Here is a 19,695-nt window from a genome sequence, read left to right on the forward strand (position 1 = left end):
GTGCTTTCCCAGTAATGCAAAACAAACATTTTCAAAATTTAAAAATATTTTTGGGCTTCTTTGTAAAGACAATTACCAATTGTTACAATTATTACATAACATTATGTATTGCCAATTTGCCATATGCTACCCATCCTGTTTTATGCTTACTGTTTATCATTCCTCAAAATGCTGACATAAGGTATTATTAGCAGAACATTTCAAAGCAGTGACCTAAATTAATTAATGATTGTTCCATATCTGGTAGGCTTTAATTATCTTAAGAAAGATAAATAGATTGCACGGAATTCGTAGAGAATGCTTACAGGAAGATTTTAGATAAAACGTAAATAATCTTAAAAGCCAATGACAATGCACAAAGAAGGCATTTGCAATCCAATTATATGTTTCAAAGAACAAAACCAAATATGTCTTTAATTATAAGAAATGAGAACAGTATCGATCTTCAAAAAGTATTTCTGTCCAAATAATTTATAAAGCAATTTAAAATATTAAATTACTATAATAAATTGAAAATATATATTATCATTCAGATAGTTACAGTTTTAAGTGACAGATTTACAGTTCTAAAAAAAATCTCATTCAGATTGCTACTGTTCATTATATAATAAGCCTCATTTTGATTTAAACATGAATTGGTTCACTGATTGGCAAACTGATCCTGTTTTGGGACAAACCATGGAGTAATTTTCATCTTATATTTAATTGTTTGCTATTTCAACAACACTACATGAGATAGCATTCAGCTAGCAGTATATTTACTGGAAATTAAAAATGGACCTCTGGAATTAAATATTCTTAATTTTATAAAGTAAATGAAATGAAACCTATATTGCTCATGTGAAAAAGTTTGTTTTAGGTGACCATCCATACATATTTTATAAAAAAATTACATTAAAAGGGTACCTACTGTTGATTCATTATTATTCGTTGGATGCCAATTTTCACGGATTTCGTTGGTACAGGTGAACCACGAATTTAAATGTTCAACGAATTACAAATTTTCCATACATGCCTTGAAATTAAATGACCACAAAAGTTTAAGTTTTGTTTAATCCAGGAAAATTGGTACTCACGAAAATAAATGAATTATATATAAATTATGTATAAATTAGTATAAAATTAATCTTTCTATATTTGCAACAATTTTTTAAAAGAAATTATTTTTTAATGAAATGGATGTTGAATTGATGTATGTTACAGAGACCACAATATGAGGAGATAGGAGATATACTTTAATGTAACAAAAACACAAAAATAACCAAAAGACTTGAAAAGGTCAAGATACTGCAGGCTTCAACGATAAACAGGTGTTTACACAATTTAGCAAGCTCTAAGTTTTTACTAGAGAGTCTACAAAAGTAATGAATAAATTTAATAGAAGCTTATGTTGTTATTGCATTTACTTGTAGAATTAGTCTTTTCATTCAGAAACATTTGGGTTAACCAAAACAAACTGTTAGAAATAGATATAGAAACTTTGCCTTGTTATCTCTTACTAATGAAATGGTTCATATTAAAACCCTTTCCTCCATGGGATTTGTTTTTTTACATACTTGATTCGCATAGGATTTTTTCAATAGAAAAAATTCATCAGGTTTAAAGTATTAATGCATTGCAAAAACAAATATTTCATCAATGAAATTTCAGTCAGATATTCTCATGAATATCCTTTGTATATTGGATGCAATTGTTTTTTAGTCTGATAAAATATTTTCATAGGCAATTCGTTTCGACTGAGGCACTACACAGGCGTCAAAAGGCGTCATTATGGAGTAAAGGGGGTGGCGTCAAAAGGCGTCATTATGGAGGAAAGGGTTAACAAACAAACTGTGACGGACAGAAATATATCTAATAACCTTGAACCAGAAGCCTGATAAGCTGAAAAGCAACAAATACCTATTTTCAAGTCATGAGTCAAAATTTTGGAAAACATAAAACAGGTCATTAGTTTTCCTGTTTGAATTGTTTTATGTTTTGTAATTTGAGGTCTTTCATAGCTTTAATTATGTGCAATATGGATTTTCCTCATTGTTGAAGGCTGTACATGCAGTGTCCTAATTGGTTGCTTACTTCTACTTCATTTGGTCTCTGTGGAAGAGTTATCTCATCAGCAATCATACCACAACTTCTTATTTTTGTTTTGCCTGATGGAGTTGCAGCCTAACACAAAACAAATAATTTTATGAAATTTAGCTACGTCATGTCAATACCATCATTGGCTATAAAGTACAAATTGCAGCAATCCTTTGGTAATTGTCCAAGATGAAGTTAACTAATAGAATGAGACAACTCAATTCATTGTTGATTTCTTAGACTTGTGATCTACACAATACTCAACAATTAGTTAAGGAACAGACCTTAGCATAATCTAATGTCTATTTGTTGTCTATTGATTTTTGACATCTGAATCGACTTCTGGGATGCCGTACGTGACAGGAAATGACACATCAGAGAACCAATGGGTCATAATTTCCTAGACTGACGTTTCTTATGCATGACGTCTTAATTACCACAATGTTGCATGTGGAGCTTGTCTAACGTACACTGTAGGGGATCATCTCTAAAGTTATGAAAGTCATATAAACATGCTCTTATTGTTTTAAGCCTAATACTGTCATTAGTCAATTATTTCAAAGCACTACCAACTCCTTGTAACAGTTTATTATTTTACTATTAATTTCTAACACATGATTGAGGCAGGTGCTACCGGTGAAGAAGGACGTATCTTCTCAAACCTTATTGTAGAAATAACAACGAATTTTAAAAAAATCAGGCAATACTAACATCTTAATTTTTCAAAAAAATAATATATGGATGAAGCTTAGATATAGGCAAAATATATGCTCCAAAAAAGATTCTCCTTCTTTCATGCAATTTTAATGTTCATAAAACTTTTATTTAAAATCAATAATTTGTTCTCATTACAATTAAAATTAATCCCCTACCTTCACGACCATAAGAGGATTGACAATGAGACCCATCTAGATATAATTTGTGGAAATCGCCTAAGCTTGCACTTGTACTGTAAATAATACAGCTAAACCAATTCATTTCTTAAGATGGTTATCTATTTGTGAGAGTTAGATTTTGTTTCGTTGTTACAAAAAACTATGACAAAGTCATAAGCAATTGCGACCAACTAGTTAAAAAAAAAAGCAGCTTGTTTAGAACAGCGCTAGTTATATCAACACTTATGTTTATATCAAAATTAAGCTTTTGTTTTTTATCAAAGATTTTTTTACAATAATGTAAGATTGCATGACCACATGCAAGAAAAAAGGTTAACAAATAAATGACGTCTGCTCTAACACTGCAGATTCATACATAGAAAAATAACAGACAAGATAAAAGACACAATTCATCTGTCTTAATTAATAATACTGATGAAAAAAACCCATTTGTTACAATGGCCAAACTGTCAGGAATCTAATTTACTTTCTAACTTCAGTCGCTGACCTGTATATGGATATCAGAGTTCAATAAAGATTAAATAGGATGCTTCTGTAACTGACAGGTATCAAGATATCAGATCTTAATGTTGATTAAACATCATTTTATAGCTAACCAGTATCAGGATACTTTCATTTAACCTCAGCTTGAAAGGAAAGAAGAATATACCAATGTGGCAATTCAGACACTGACGAAAGCTGACAATTTCTCGACCAGAAGAAAAACAATGAATTATGTGGTTTAATTTATTTCGTGGGTACCACTTTTGAGGGAAAACTGTATATTCATAATTATTTCAGTTGCCAAAGCCAATAGATAAGAATTTAATGCTAATTTAATACATAAAGTTCTGGGTATATATCTTAGAAAAAAATCAATCAGTGGAAAATCTGGTGGCAAAAAATGGTAGTCCTGGTAACTTCTAAGAAATTAAATTCATAATTGTTTTGCACCATCTTCCCAAGGACATAGCTGATTATAAAATATTTGGGAATAACTTTTAATCTGTATGCATTTCACAAAAAAGAGAGAAGATTTTGTCAATCTAATCAAAATCAAGGAGGGTTACATGTACTTTTGTATTTCCCCAGCTTTGAACCTTTCACAATGTCAATCTTCCATTTGGTTTAAAAAAAAAACGTTATTCAAATAAGAATATACAATTACAACTTCATAATCAGCAATCAGAAATTATTCAATTATACACGAAAATTATACACGAACAAGGTGATTCAGAAATTATTCAATCATCACAGATCTGGACCAATGATGGAACAAGGTGATAACTTTCATCTTCCTAGCATGAACTTTTAATGGTTTTTAATTTGAACATGTGAAATCAATCAATAGTAATTTTATAGAATAATCAAGTTTCTTTGGTTTAACAATACAATTACCTAAGGCATCCGTGTGATTGATTATTCCCCTTACTCGTCAAATAACATTAAAAGCAAAACATTGTTACATCGCTAAGAAATTACATGAAGGTCAAATTGTTTATTGGGCAAAAAACAAATTGTTTAAAAGCCATAAAATTTTACAATTACATTCTAGGACATATTTAAGTAATGATTCTTGACAAATTATAAAGTTCTTGAATCTATGCAGTATAGAATTTCAATTGATACAAATATAAGATGACAGCATCTTGACAGATACTGTGAATTCATTATAAATTGGGATTTCAATGTTTGTGCATTTCTTTAGAAAGAATTAACCACAACCTTAGATATTCAACAAAAACAAGTTTTCTATAGGTAGTTATAGATATAGGAAGATGTGGTGCGAGTGCCAATGAGACAACTCTCCCTCCAAATAACAATTTAAAAAAAGTAAACCATTATAGGTCAATGTACAGCCTTCAACACAGAGCCTTAGCTCACACCGAACAACAAGCTATGCTTACTTAAAAAATAAACATGTACAGTGTTTCCTCACTCAATAAAACTGGTAACACTACAGGCACTACCAATAAACCAATTTGTTTAGAAGCTAAGAATACAAAGATCAAGTTATTCTGAATAGCCACTATCTTGAAAATGTAACTAAAAGTTAAGAAAAGAACATTCAATCCATCTCAGTCTTAGTGTCAGTCTGATTAAAACAGGAAACCAGGACAGATTACTCAAATCTCAAGGACAGCAAACCAACAACACATTTAAAGGTATTATTTTTTTTTTAACTTAAATCAACACAGCTAAAATTATTTAAAAAAATAATACTAAAGCTCAAATAAATAGACATTACCAAAACATCAGTAAAGATTTTAAGCACTTTATCTAGGAGAACTAAAAAAAAAAACAGAAACTCAGATATTTTCCTATCCTTTTACTTCATGCAATCTTGTAACAATAACACCTTTCCCAATCCAACTTCAACAAATGTTCTCTAAAGTTCAATGAACACAAATAAAGTCAAATAATTAATTGAACAAGTAACAATTTTCTAATCAATGTAATAAAACTATCGGTTGAATGATCACTACATTAGTTGTATCAATAGTCATTGCTATCAGAGACTTCATTGTGTAGAATCTGAAACCAGGAAATCATATCCAAGGTTTTCTGTAACTGCGGAGAAAAAGTAAACAAGACAAGTTCTTTTCACAAAAAAAAACCTCTTTTGACCGAAATTGAATGGAAGAAACACAGAATTGTTCATTAATTAATGTTTTTTTGTATAGTCAGATATTTTACAGTAGAAGAATGGATTTCTTGATATTTAAAATGGAAATAAATTAATGTCCTTTCCTTCAAGGTTCTCTTTTCAAGAATTTCCCCATTAATCAATAATCATATTGATATAACATACACCAATGTTCAATTAATAAACAGCATTTCCCTCTAACTACAATTTTGTAGGCTACAACAGTTAATTTAAGATAAAGGTCCTTCAGTTATAACTACAGCCGCTAAAGAACTAAGAGACTCAAATTAGCAAATTATGATTTAATTAAAACATTTAACCATGACCCCTCCCCAAAACCAAAACCAACTGAAATCCATATGACTATGTTAAAGCTTCAAAGTAACAATACTAAGCAAGATTCAGATATAAAGTTTAAATCTCTCTGTAAGATTTTGCATCAATTAATGGAGTGTTTCTCTTTAAATGTAAATTGAAATCCTCCCTTTAGAGGCATATACATCAACCAAACAGCATCCAAGTACTGAAGTAGAACCTCATCTTACACCCCTCTCTGATAGAAAGCTTGATTAAGTGGTTATCATGAGGCTAAATGCTACATATTGACAATTTGTATAGGCTCCAACGTAAACAAAGCACCCCCCTTTTCTCCCACTGGCAGCCAAATTTGTATGCACCATAACAATTGTAATAATTTACATTTCCAACCAGTTACAAAAGCTGTTTTTGTCATTTGATGAGACCTTAACTAACAAGTATTTATACAATAAAATAAGCATTTAAATGTTTTTATCCAAAAGCTTCATGTTTTGTACTGGGGGAAGACTTAGGGAGCTACCATTTGATTTTTATGGGGGGGGCTAGGATGAAATTTGAAAAAAAATAGGCAGGACAGGAGTTTTGAGTAAAAAAAAAAGGCAGGATGAGACAATTGCCAAAAAAAAAAGGTAAAAAAAAGTCAGGATAAACTAAAAAAAAAAACAGGACCACACAAAGCGAAAAATAAAAAGGCAGGACAGAGATTACAGCTAAAAAAAAATGCAGGACAAAATTTTTCATCCTAGCCCCCCCCATAAAAATCAAATGGTAGCTCCCTTACAACATCTGAATAATATGCCTGTTCACCCAGGATCGATATAAATATGTGTGAAACTGAAACACTTACATTATACATGTGGTTTGTTTAATATTTTACACTATGGTAATAATAATCTTGATGTTTATAGAAATTATAAAGGAAAAAAAGTTAAATAAAATCATACCTAATAAAGCATGAAAGAGTTTTCAATAATCACAACAAAAATATATAAAAGTACAATACAACATGCAAAGATTATACAAAAGTACATTCACTATGTGATAAATGTGTTTAAAATTAATTTTTACAAATGTAAAGGCAATATCTCACTGTGCATCCATTTTTCATAGATAATCCCTTTTTCTGATGTCACATAAAATATATGGTATAATAAACCTGATTTCTATTTTAAAACTCCATCAATGCAGAGAACACCAAGAAATATCTAGGTCAAAGGAATTCACAGTGATTCTGCTTTCCAACAAGAGTATATAAAAATAAAAGTATTAGGAATATAGTATGATTTTCAATGAGACGAACTTAGTCCACTAAAAAGGCCACTTTACATTCTTTAACAATGAGCCCAACCCATACAATATATATAAGGTTAGTTTTAGAATACCAAAAACAAAATGGAAAAAAATACAACAAAAAAGGGTTCATCAGCTTTTTTCTGGTGACCATGGTAACAAACAGGGAGGTCAAACATCTAAAGACTTGTGCTAATATTACTGATTCCATGCACTGGTTAAATCTTGGGACTTGAGTATTTTAAAAGTGTTTTGCATTCATCATACAGAGAAATAAGATGTTCCCCTAACAACAAGCTTTTACCTGGTCCTCAAGATATCTGGGGAACACACACTACCATGACCATACTCTAACAAGGTACAGTTGTTTTACAATAATGTGCATTCATCTATGTGTATACACTAAAACACAGTTACAATATAAGTAAAACCAGTGAGTTGTGTGCACACATAGAGATAGAGAAACTGATATTACCACTGGTACCTGTAAACCAGGTCTTTTAGGGGAACCAGGGCCTGTAATGTGATTGGTGCTGGAATGAATTCTATGTCTTTGAACCAACTCATCTGCTGGTGGGTCGGTCCAAAAATGGTCTGAAGTCTTCATTTTGGAATAATCCAGAGCACATGGTCCAACTAGTAAAAAAATCAAATTTATAAAAAGATATATCTAATTTTATAATTATTTGAAATTTAAAGTACTTTAATACCATTCATAGTTCCTTGCAATTAATTGCTCACATTTAAATTTTTACTAATAAATTGGAAGCATTAAGTGTCAGTGCATGCTTTCAATTACAGAAAAACAAGAATAGAACAATGATATTGTGACATGAAAATCTATAAGACAGCATCTTAACAATGCTGAGTAAAGGAATTAATGCATAGATGAAATGACGTGAAAACATATCAGTATATCAGTAACCAGATTAAAATAGAAAACCGTAGCTTTCTAACTATACATACCAAGTAATGATGCAAATATAGGGCCATCCACAGGATCTGAGATCAAAGCATAATCTTCATAAAACTTACTGAAAAAGAAACAAAATATGGTAAATTATATATCATATCAAACTTTACATGTTATGTTGACCTTTAGTTGCTTATATCCACGTAATTTTGGACTCTGGTGGATAGACTCAATGCCAATCATACCACATCTTCTTACGTTTATGTTCTTATTAAAGATAATTTGCAGTTAACCTTTAAGATGAAGCATTAAGCATACTTGAGGGAATGTAATAATGACTCCTTTGCACATTTGGTGTTATGGTTGTCTCTGATAAAATTACTTGTTACTTGCATTGTCTAGACGTTGCTTGATAAGGTGGTTAAAATATTTATACATTTTTGTACACTTAATATGAACATTTGTTTATTGTAAATGTAGACAGAATGTTGACTTTCAGATTTTATTTGGGGCGTTTTATGTGAAATTTGGTTGCTGTCACAATTTTACTTGACATCTAACATTGTGTGTGTTTGGTATAGTTGTTTTTTTTTGTTGTTTCTTGTGTTTTTAAAGCACAGAGGCAGGTGTAATAGGTGAAACATAGTCTTTTTGAATTTTGGCTTGATTGATTCTCTGTCTTTTAATGCCACTTTCACCACTATTGGCAATTTCATTGCAGACAGTTTGATGGCGGAAGCTGGAGTGCCCAGAGAGTACCACCAACCATTGGTAGGAAAACTGTCAATCCTAGTCAATTAAGATTGGAGTCAAGTGTTCCTGCTACATGCTGGGTTTGGACTTAAAATCTCATTATTGACAGGGTAGTGGTACAGTAGTTGAACTATTTAGACCACTCAGCAGCCACCAAGGCCCCATGTTTGCTTTTAGTACACACAGATCATTTCACTGCCAACAATGAACACATGATTTAGATTTTGATACTAAAAAAAAACAAGAATGTGTCCCCAGGACAAGGATGCCTCATCCACACTATCATTTTCTATGTTCAGTGGACAGTGCATATCATGTGTACTAAGTTTAAAGTCGATTGGACTTCAACTTCATCAAAAACTACCAAAAAATTTTAACCTGAGGAGAGACAAACAGACAAAGAGACAAACAGATGAATGAATTGATGGTACAACAGTCGAACGGACGGATGGACGGACAAACGGATGCACAAACCAGAAAAGTATAATGCCCATAAATGGGGCATAAAAACCAATGTTGTTTGGAAGTAGAAACAATAGAAGACATATACATAAACAAGATTAGTAGATAAAGGAAATCAATTTACTACTAAACTTGTTTATTATACGTACAAAACAGCTAAGCTCAAATCAAGCAATTTACCCTGTTTCACATATACAATATAGTACATTGAAGGGTATTGTGTGGTACAGATTTCTAGCTGTACTTTAAACAATCAACTTCCATTCACGCTAATGAAAGTGTCATTTTTTAAAGGAATGCGATAAGGTTTCATTAATGGTCACTTTATAACCAAGTATGCGGAAATGGACGTCTAGTCTCGGAAAAATATTTCTGACAGGAAACAATCACTTTCTCTGGCCAGAATATCTATATAAGTTTTTCTTAATGGTTTTTTTCAAGATATATTAATTTATAGACACCAGCCTTCACCATTAATAAGACTCAAACAGAGTTGTTCTGACTGATATATTTAACCTTCTCTGTCAAAATAATATTTCAATTATCTGTAAGTTGTTGTTTTTTCTTAGTTATCATAAGAAGCCTTCCTTGGGGTGCAGGATTTTCTTGCTATGTTGAAGACCAATTGGTGGCACAGGGCTGTTTTCTGCTCTTTGGTCAGGTTAATGTCTCTTTGACCTTTTCCCTATTACCGTTCTCAATTTTTATCAAAATGAATCAGTGTGCTGTAGATATGTGTTGATGACAGTATGTTCAACTCTACTAGATATTTCTTTTTAATAGTTCATTTGTAGTTGGAAGTTTGCTATCGGATCATTAATAATTTTTTTCTTTTTTTCTTTGATTTTTATCTTTAAAGTTTATACCTCTAGAGAATTTATGATTTCTTCATTTTATAGTACATAATTGGAAGTGCTTGAAGAAGAAAATTGAAAAACTCTAAGGAACACTGAATTTAGCAGTCTACCATACTCATAGTGGTTAGTTTGATCCCAGACAAAAACTTGAATATATTGACAATATTGCATATTCATACATCATCATGTGGCCATTTAAGTGGGAGACACTAAATATTAATTTTGCATGACACAAAAATATAAATCATAGAGCAAATTGCTGAGAAAATGTGATCATAAAATGTTTTGACATTACAGAAAGTAAATTGGTCTTTGATTGCAGTTCTGTCGTGTGTAATTGCATCTTTCCCCTGTAATTGCAGCTTGTCACTTATGTAAGAGATTTAATGCACTACCCTAAAATTCAGACAATTCGGTGATCACGTCACAAAAAATCAATATGCTCTCTCATAAACCATAACTCTGTATATCAGAAAGTAATCTAATACCGGTGAAAATTTTATTCTTTTTTTTGGTGTAAAATTGAGATTAGAATTTCAAAATGGATTAATCAGATGACAAAAATCTTTCCAAAAATAGATAATAAAGTCTACTGTGGCTTAGTTTGAATTAAGAGAAATGTTGTTTTCGTTCAATTTTGAAAATAATTCATTAAATTGAACTTGGTTTATGAGACTAATGGATCTTATGGGGATTCTGCTTCCGGTTTCAAAAAAAGATTAGAAGATAAAACATTTTAATGATTTAAATTCAAATGATGAAATTAAAAAAAAAAAATTAAATTGGTTTTCAAAAAGAGTGATACCATTTTTGAAAAAAGGAAGTAAAAAATAACTGTTTTGATCAGGTATAAACTGTATCTACATGATTTCTGCCAATAACTAAGTCCCTTTTAATAATACATTTTTTTTTTTTTTTAAATGGCTCCATATACTGTCTTTTGATTATGAGGAAGCTTGTCCAAGTTTTAAAAAAATTCAGCCCAGTTTGACAAAAACTATCCAAGGCTTAAAAAGAAACAATAATCACAGATAATTCAAATGTGACACAAACAGACTGAATCTTAAATAACATTAACAGTACCAATTCTTATGCACCAGATATGCATTTCAACAATTAATGTCTCTTCAGTGATGTCAAGTATTCGAAAACTAATACAAATGTTGTATGTCAGTTCACCCTCCTCTTGTCCGACTGTAGTAATACCTAAATGCATTTTGACCCTCATTCAAAAAGTCATCATCTTTTAAGGTCAGCATTCTTTATATATAGTAAATATATAGGTTTGACTGTAATAATGAAAATAATCAAATAGTTTTTATTACCTGTGATGTTGAACTAAATGATCCAGAATCTTGGCCAGTTGCTTTTCAAATACAGACAGTCTTATCCATAAATACCTAGGATTCAAACTTCTTGGAGGTTTCCTTGTCTGGTTCTTGTTGGAATCAATGCTCTTCCTGAAACAGAAAACAAGAAATGTATTTTCATATTAGTACATGTATAAAGTCATTGATGTTTTGGTTCTGTAAAGATACAATAGAATGAGCTTTTAATGGAAAAGTAGGAGAATTATATAAAATACTACCAGATAAGTATAATATTCAAAGGTTCCATCATAATATATGCAATATAATTGCTGTTAATTTCACATCCAGTGGCAAATATTTCATGGATATTCAGGTGAATCCAATTATTTATGTTAATGTTCATTTTACTTATAAATTTGCCATTTTCTTTTCTTGAGGATCAATTATTGGTTAGATTAAGGGTTAACACTGGTTAAGTCATTCCTGTGTAAGCTATAACTGATACAGAGACCTAAGGACCCTTCTTTTTCAATTCTATATATCATGACAATTATAGTCTCAGTAAACACAGCTAAATTGCATGTACCACACTAACAATTCAAGATTTCAAGTCAGTAAATATCTAAAGTTTTTTAAAAGATCTAAATTTGTATTCTTTCTGATTGTTAAGAGTTTAATTAATAAGATAGTGAAAATCTGAAATAAATATAACCTTTTAAATATAGCTGAATATAATGTTTGAAAGTCACATAAAGACTCATAGTCATTACAGTTATATAACCAATATCATTATAAGCTATATAAAGAATATCATATGGCTTTTTCAATATCGCATCCGTATCAACCCGAGACACCAATTAATCCCAAGAGCTCTGTTTAAGGGATTATATTGGTTGCGGATTGATATGGTGTGTGATATTGAAAAAGCCATATCATATACACTTTATTATATACATATACCTCGAGTAGATGTTTTTTATGTAACATGAGGTCATACAGATAAGGAGGTTTGAAATGACGCATACAGATTATAGGTTTGACATGACGTCATACAGATTAGGGATTTGATAAAGCCTTTGCAACAGTGACTGCAATCGATGATGTGACGTCATACAGATTAAACGTGTGATAAAGCTTTTGCAACCGTGCTGATATACATGTCATCACGGGTGGCTGATACAGCACGCTTGCCATTGATTGTATTACACATACAATTTATCTGTATTTACTACTAATAAAATAATAAACCAAAATAATCATAATTCATTTATGAAAAAATAAATGCCAATAAACAGTGGTTAATATTACAGAGCTAAATTTGTATTGTTTAATACTGATTTCAATTAATAAGTTAGTGAAAATTTTTGTTTTTCTAAAACAATATGACCTTTAAACAATAGCTGAATGAAAGTCACATAAATGCCAAGCTTGATTATAATTATGTAACCATAGCTACCAAAAGAATCATAATTCACTTATGAAAAAATAAATGCCAACAAACAGCGGTCAACATAACAGAGCTATATTTAAAGTTCAAGTTAGTAAAATTCTATGATTTTTCTAAAACAAATAAAATCTTTAAACTTCTGAATGAAAGTCCTTTATATGTCACAATGTGATCATAGTTATCATGAGTTATGTAACCATAGTAACTAAAGAGTCATAATTCATTTATGAAAAGATAAATGCCAATAAACGTGGTCAATATTTGGACCAAAGCAAATGAAAGGTTATGAAACTGTATTACACTCAGAAATGCTAAATCATTTATAAGGAATCGTGTGTAACTGTCTGACATATAAAAAAATATCATAACAATTAACAGCAAAGTGTAAATGAGCAACCTTTAATGCTTCATAGTTAGAATACAGATAACAATGTGTTAAATTACACCACACAATTTTCACCTTTTTATTTTCTTATTATTTGCTTTGGTTAATCATTCACAATTTTTCAAAACATTTTTTCTTATCTATATATCCACTTTTGATATGACCTGCATGCAGTCATGAAAAAAATTAAAGTCGCAAAATAAAATATGAAGTTCATTTAAAATTAAAAAAAAAACACAAATAACAAAAAATACCACCCGAGCCATAATCAATTGAAGCAAATTTATAGAATCCAAGAGAACCCTGAAGCTAAGTTTTCCTGGTATGCACTGTTTACATTTATCAAATAATAGTTGTTTAAACATCATGAACATAAGAAAGAGAAATATTACTTAAGTTTTTTTTTTAAAGACTTTAAACAAACAGAAAATATTGTGAAAATTCCATCTACCATATTTAGTTAAGAATGATAACAGATAAACTGACGAAGGTTAACACAACCACAACTTTCATATTGTAGGCGCTTGTTTACTTTTTTATAAAACATCTGACGTTTCTGTTGTTTATCTGTTTTCTTGTTATAAATTAAATGTTATTGATTTGTGAATGCAAAAACGTCAATCATGAAAGCGTAGCAACCATGATAAATAAATGTTAGGAAATCATATTTGTAGCACATTGTCAATTTCAATTTGATTGCGTAGTTAGACAATCTTACCACATATCTAAAATTGGCCAATGCCAAATCATAAAACAAAATTGAAATCCCTTTCCAATATAATTACAGGAAAGATAATGACATTGCTAATGTAAAATGTTATTTTTTGAGGCATCAAAGTGCGTAATATCGGGAAAGATGCATTTTTGCACTAATAAAACCATACTTGTATATACCTATGCAAAAGGAGATATTCCATAAGCTTTTACAAAAAAATCCCCTGGCATTTATCTTTTGAAACCAAATAAATGTCTGTCCAAATAGATAGAAATGTCCAAGAAATCAAAATAGCTTGTATGTAAATTTTCGTCATAAATCACTTGGAATCAAAACTATATTATATACGCCCTTAAAACGTTAAATTTCCTGTTTACAAAACTTTGAATTTTTCGAAAAACTAAGGATTTTCTTGTCCCAGGCATTGATTACCTAAGCCGTATTTGGCACAACGTTTTGGAATTTTGGATCCTCAATGCTCTTCAACTTTGTACTTGTTTGGCTTTATAAATATTTTGATTTGAGCGTCACTGATGAGTCTTATGTAGACGAAACGCGCGTCTGGCGTACTAAATTATAATCCTGGTACCTTTGATAACTATTTGTACAACTTAATTCTAAAAGATTTCAAAAATAAACTGAAATTCAGTGATAATTACAACCACTAGAGTTAAATTAGGAATATAGCATGGGTATTTCTCATTGTTAAAGGCTGTGCAGTTGCTTATAGTTGCTTACATCCACTAAGTGACTTTATTTGAACTTTTGCAGATAGTGCAATGTCTCATTGGCAATCATACCCCATCTCTTTAATTTTATTTAGACGTAAATTGCAGAAAGAAGTATTGATGATTATAACAAGAGAAGGTATCACTTGGGACCATCTTCATTTATTCATAGGACAGATCAACAAAACAGCCACAGATTAATTCAATGACAGATCTTCAAATGCCAAGTTCAATATCCTTACACAATACGTGGGATGTGTAGATATGAACAGCATATCATAAACATCGCAGAATTAGCTAAAGGCCATTCAGTGTGTCCAAAAATGAAAACTGTAGATATGAACAGCATATCATAAACATCGCAGAATTAGCTAAAGGCCATTCAGTGTGTCCAAAAATGAAAACTGTAGATATGAACAGCATATCATAAACATCGCAGAATTAGCAAAGGCCATTCTGTGTCCAACAATGAAAACTGTTTGTAGAAAGGGACAAATGCCCTTCACCTTGCTATTAAACAGGAAGAGAAATGAGAACACGATTGTAATTTTGCCATAACCTCAAAGGAATATAATGTACTAGATGGCTGTAAATTTCTTCAAACTTATAAGAATCAAAACAACAAAATTAATAGTAATATTTACACTCAAAGGAATTAACAGTACCAGACTACTATACATATTAACTAACAGGAAGAAGAAATAAGAAACTAAAATGTAACCTTCTACTTCATTTGAGAGTTGTCTTATTGGCAATCAAATCACATCTGATTTTTATATTTATACAGTAGCACATTTAGAAGGGAAAAAAATAAGTTCCGGTTCAATATTGTTCATGGGATACCAAATTTTGTGGATTTTGCAGGTCCATATGTAAACCACAAATTCATATGCTTCACAAAGCACAATTGAGGGTGTATGCAAAACCAAGGAATCAAAGATCCAGAAAAACACAGTTGTTCCTCTACCCACAAAAAATTGTATTAAAGAAAATAAAAGAAAGCACATGCAGTATTTCATTGAACTTATTTGTCCATCAATAAACTTTTATTATGGAAAAGGTTTTATTTTGTTTTCTGGGTTAACTCACTAACATAAATGACTTTTATGAACAATCCCATCAGCTTTTAAGACAATACCATAGGCTTTTGAGAAAAGTTACAAACCAGTACCATATGACTACAGTATAATACAAGAGGCTGTCACAACGACAGCAAACCGGATTTATTAACATTTATTTGTGTCCTGGCACAAAAACCATTATTGATGAATGGTGAAAGTGAAAATCGTCAATATCAAATTTGACCTCCATTTTGTCATCAGTATCAACATGTTAAAATTTGAAAAGCTTAGATTGAATGGTTCATGAGTAAATGCAATAAAGTGAATGGAAACGCCATTTTACGATCTTTCAAGAACCATAACTCCTGAACGGTAAAAGTCAAAATCGTCATTATTGAACTTGACCTCTATTTTGTCATCAGTAACAACATATAAAAATTTCAAAAGCTTTGGTTGAATGGTTCATGAGAAAATGCACGGACACGACTGGAAACACCATTTTTCAATCTTTCAAGAACCATAACTCCTGAACGGTAAAAGTCAAAATCGTCATTATTGAACTTGACCTCCATTTTGTCATCAGTAACAACATATTAAAATTTGGGAAGCTTTGGTAGAACAGTTCATGTGTAAATACACTGACACGACTGGAAACTTCATTTTTCAATCTTTCAAGAACCATAACTCCTGAACGGTAAAAGTCAAAATCGTCATTATTGAACTTAACCTCCATTTTGTCATCAGTAACAACATATTAAAATTTGGGAAGCTTTGGTAGAACAGTTCATGCGTAAATGCACGGACACGACTGGAAAAACCATTTTTCAATCTTTCAAGAACCATAACTCCTGAACGGTAAAAGTCAAAATCGTCATTATTGAACTTGACCTTCATTTAGTTGTCAGTAACAACATATTAAAATTTTAAAAGCTTTGGTTGAACGGTTCATGAGTTAATCCACGGACAACATTTGATTGCCGCCTGCCCGCCCGCCAGCCTGCCCGCCGTAATCCCCAAATCAATAACCGACATTTTTGTCACAAAAATCCGGTTAATAAAAATAGACAATGTGCAGATTAACATTGCTCTAAAGGGCTAATTATTAACAAGCATTGCCAGAAACTGTATCATATAAGGTGTTCGTACACAAACTATAGACAATTAAACTTTTATCATTTTATGGGCAGTTCTAATATATAATGAGTATTTGTATTAATAAGATCCAAGCGTTTACTATAAAAATTGGGCACATCATGGGGTATGGACTGTAAATGACCTGTTAGATGAACATGGAAATATATTAACGTATGAAAATTTTTATATTATGCATAATTTCAAACCCATGTTTCTACAGTTTTTAATATGGACTTATATTAGCACTAAAAAAGTGGCTACAAGACATTGGAATCAACACTGAAAGAGAAAAAAAACATCAGGCTATTATACTTTTTAACATTAATATTTTCTGCAAGTCTGAAAAGGGCTCAAAGGACATGTATACTATTTTAAATCAAGGAATGCTACCTACAGATTTTGTAGCAGGAAAAAATGGGAAGGTATTCTTAAAATAGTTGTAGAAAATTAGAAAAAAATACACTTGTGTGTTACCAAGGTTTCAAAAATCACTAGGTTATGTTGTTTTCAATATAGGATTATTCATTATATTTTGGGGACAAATGTTTTTAATAACTTTTTAAAACGAAGCTTGTTAATTGTAATTTGTGTACATTTTTAAGTATTTAAGTGTGGAAGAACACAACTTGTACTGGAATCCCTGGGCTTTAGGTCATTAGTTAAATCTAAACATGTATGTATATTAGCATTTGAATTTACTTGTTTACAGCTGTTATAAATACCATACCGTATGTATGCTCATATATATCTTGCACTACTATTACTATATTAATGAAAATATTATTACTATACTTAATCCATAGATTTCTAAGTGTTAGTTCATAGAATGCTTATCATGCTTATTTCCTTATTTCATTTGCTTGCTTATTGTGCCACAAGATAAATATATGTTGATACTTGTAAATTCATGAAGAAAAAAATAAATTATAAAAAAAAACACAAAAACTTGTATCATTTTATGGGCAGTTCTATATAATGAGTATTTGTATTAATAAGATCCAGGGTTACTGATCCATCATTATATCAATCTGAATCTAACAAAAACATTTGAGATCAAAGCTCAAAATTCATTCAACACTTCATCATTTTTGTTTAAATTAATGACAAATTCTGTGTTCTGCTATGTATATACCATTTATAATTTCAATAAAATCAAAATGAGAGATTCAGATTCTAATAAGCTAAACCACAGATTGGCTGAAAATTAAAATATCCCAGTAAGTGGTTTAAGGAAGTTTGCTACTCACTATGTTTTTGAGATATCAGTCTTTGAAATTTTGGCGGGAAAATGTAACTCTCTCTTGATTTTGCTTAGCTTTATCATTGACATGTTTAAGTTCTCAAAAACTGTTAAAAGAATAACAAAGACTTTTACAGATGGCTTATAATTATACATATAAAAGTTTAATAAAAAGTAAAATGGGGTCAAAGGGCAAATTTTTTAAGGCATTCAAATGGATAAAACCTGAGTATTCTGAAAAAATCTGACAAAAATCCCAAAACATAACTAGCGAACATCCTTGAGTAGACTCACTGATGCAGAAACAGGACCAAAAACTTACTTTGTTTAAGGTGCCTGGTGGTACTAAACGCCTTGATTAAAATTAATTTGGCTAGTTTAATTTTTAAAAAATTCAAACAAAATATTAAATGCGACCATTTGACAAAAATATAAAAAATTCAGAAAACTTGAATCACACTTTATTGGGAAATTTTCCTTGGATATATAGCAGTTTGGAAAACACTAATTTTGATCATTGAGAAGCTTTATATTTTCTTATCAATTGAACATCTTTAAAACGTTCAGCTGATTTTTACAGAGTTATCTCACTGTACTGTAATTGTCCCACCTTGAATAGCAAAGTCATTTATTTGCTATGGGAAACCCTATTCATTTAGATCAAAAGATAAAACCACATTGTAAGCATCTTTGAAAGGTAACTGAAATCAATCCACTGCTTTAAAAGGAATCTTACAGTTTCTATGCATGTGCAGACAGATAAATCAATGTATCGTCAAGTAGTCGACAAAAACATTTAACCATATCACGTAACATACCAGCACTCGATTAAGGCGATAGTATAACAAATACCATTGAGGTCAAGATATTCTTGTAACACAGAAGCAGATTTTTTATATAACATTATACCAGGTCAGAAAAGAACAATTAATCAAGGTTGCAACTCCCTCAGGGATTGACCTCAGACAGTATTTGCTGTCTTGATTAAATGATATTCATGATACAGCCATTTTGGTTTGTACACTCTCTTAGATTTCATGTTTTTGGCTTTGCAAGCTTTTGATCTCAAGAGGTAACCTGATGAAGATTATTCAAGAAACATGTTTTATGTGACATGCATATGGAAATCTGTATCATACTGTAAATGATTTTTTTATTTTTGGTGTTTTAACGCCACTTTTAAGCACTGCATTTAGGTTTTTTCATGGCAGCCAGTTTTTAGTGGTGAAGAAAGCTAAGAGTGCCCAGAGAAAGTCACCGCACTTCAATAGGAAAACTGACAATCCTAGTCAATTAAGATTGGTGTCGAGTGCCCCCGCAACGAAGAGAGTTGTTTGAACTCACAACCTCAGTGTTGTCATACTTTCAAACAAGATGGCATAATCCTTAGTCACTTAAGTTAAGCATAGCAACCTTTATATAATTTGTTGACAAAGAAGGGTTTTTTTTAACAAATCTCGTGGTCATGATGGTCATGAAAAAAG

At 30.9% G+C, this 19,695-nt stretch overlaps 1 protein-coding gene across 7 annotated transcripts in view; it reads right to left on the reverse strand.

Moving 5' to 3' along the window:
- LOC143076108 (small G protein signaling modulator 1-like) overlaps positions 1-19,695 on the reverse strand; it is a 68,116-nt gene that overhangs the window by 28,428 nt on the left and 19,993 nt on the right. For 4 of the 7 annotated variants that reach the window (XM_076251757.1, XM_076251754.1, XM_076251755.1 and 1 more), the window contains exons 5-7: positions 11,517-11,651; positions 8,173-8,240; positions 7,682-7,842 (exon numbers count right to left, since the gene is read on the reverse strand). In XM_076251757.1, coding sequence (XP_076107872.1) covers positions 7,682-7,842; positions 8,173-8,240; positions 11,517-11,651 — 364 coding nt within the window. The remainder of the gene's footprint in view (positions 1-7,681; positions 7,843-8,172; positions 8,241-11,516; positions 11,652-19,695) is intronic. The other 3 variants (XM_076251759.1, XM_076251758.1, XM_076251756.1) reach the window with 1 other exon arrangement.

The sequence above is a fragment of the Mytilus galloprovincialis genome, chromosome 5, assembly GCF_965363235.1.
Source record: "Mytilus galloprovincialis chromosome 5, xbMytGall1.hap1.1, whole genome shotgun sequence".
NCBI lineage: Eukaryota > Metazoa > Mollusca > Bivalvia > Mytilida > Mytilidae > Mytilus > Mytilus galloprovincialis.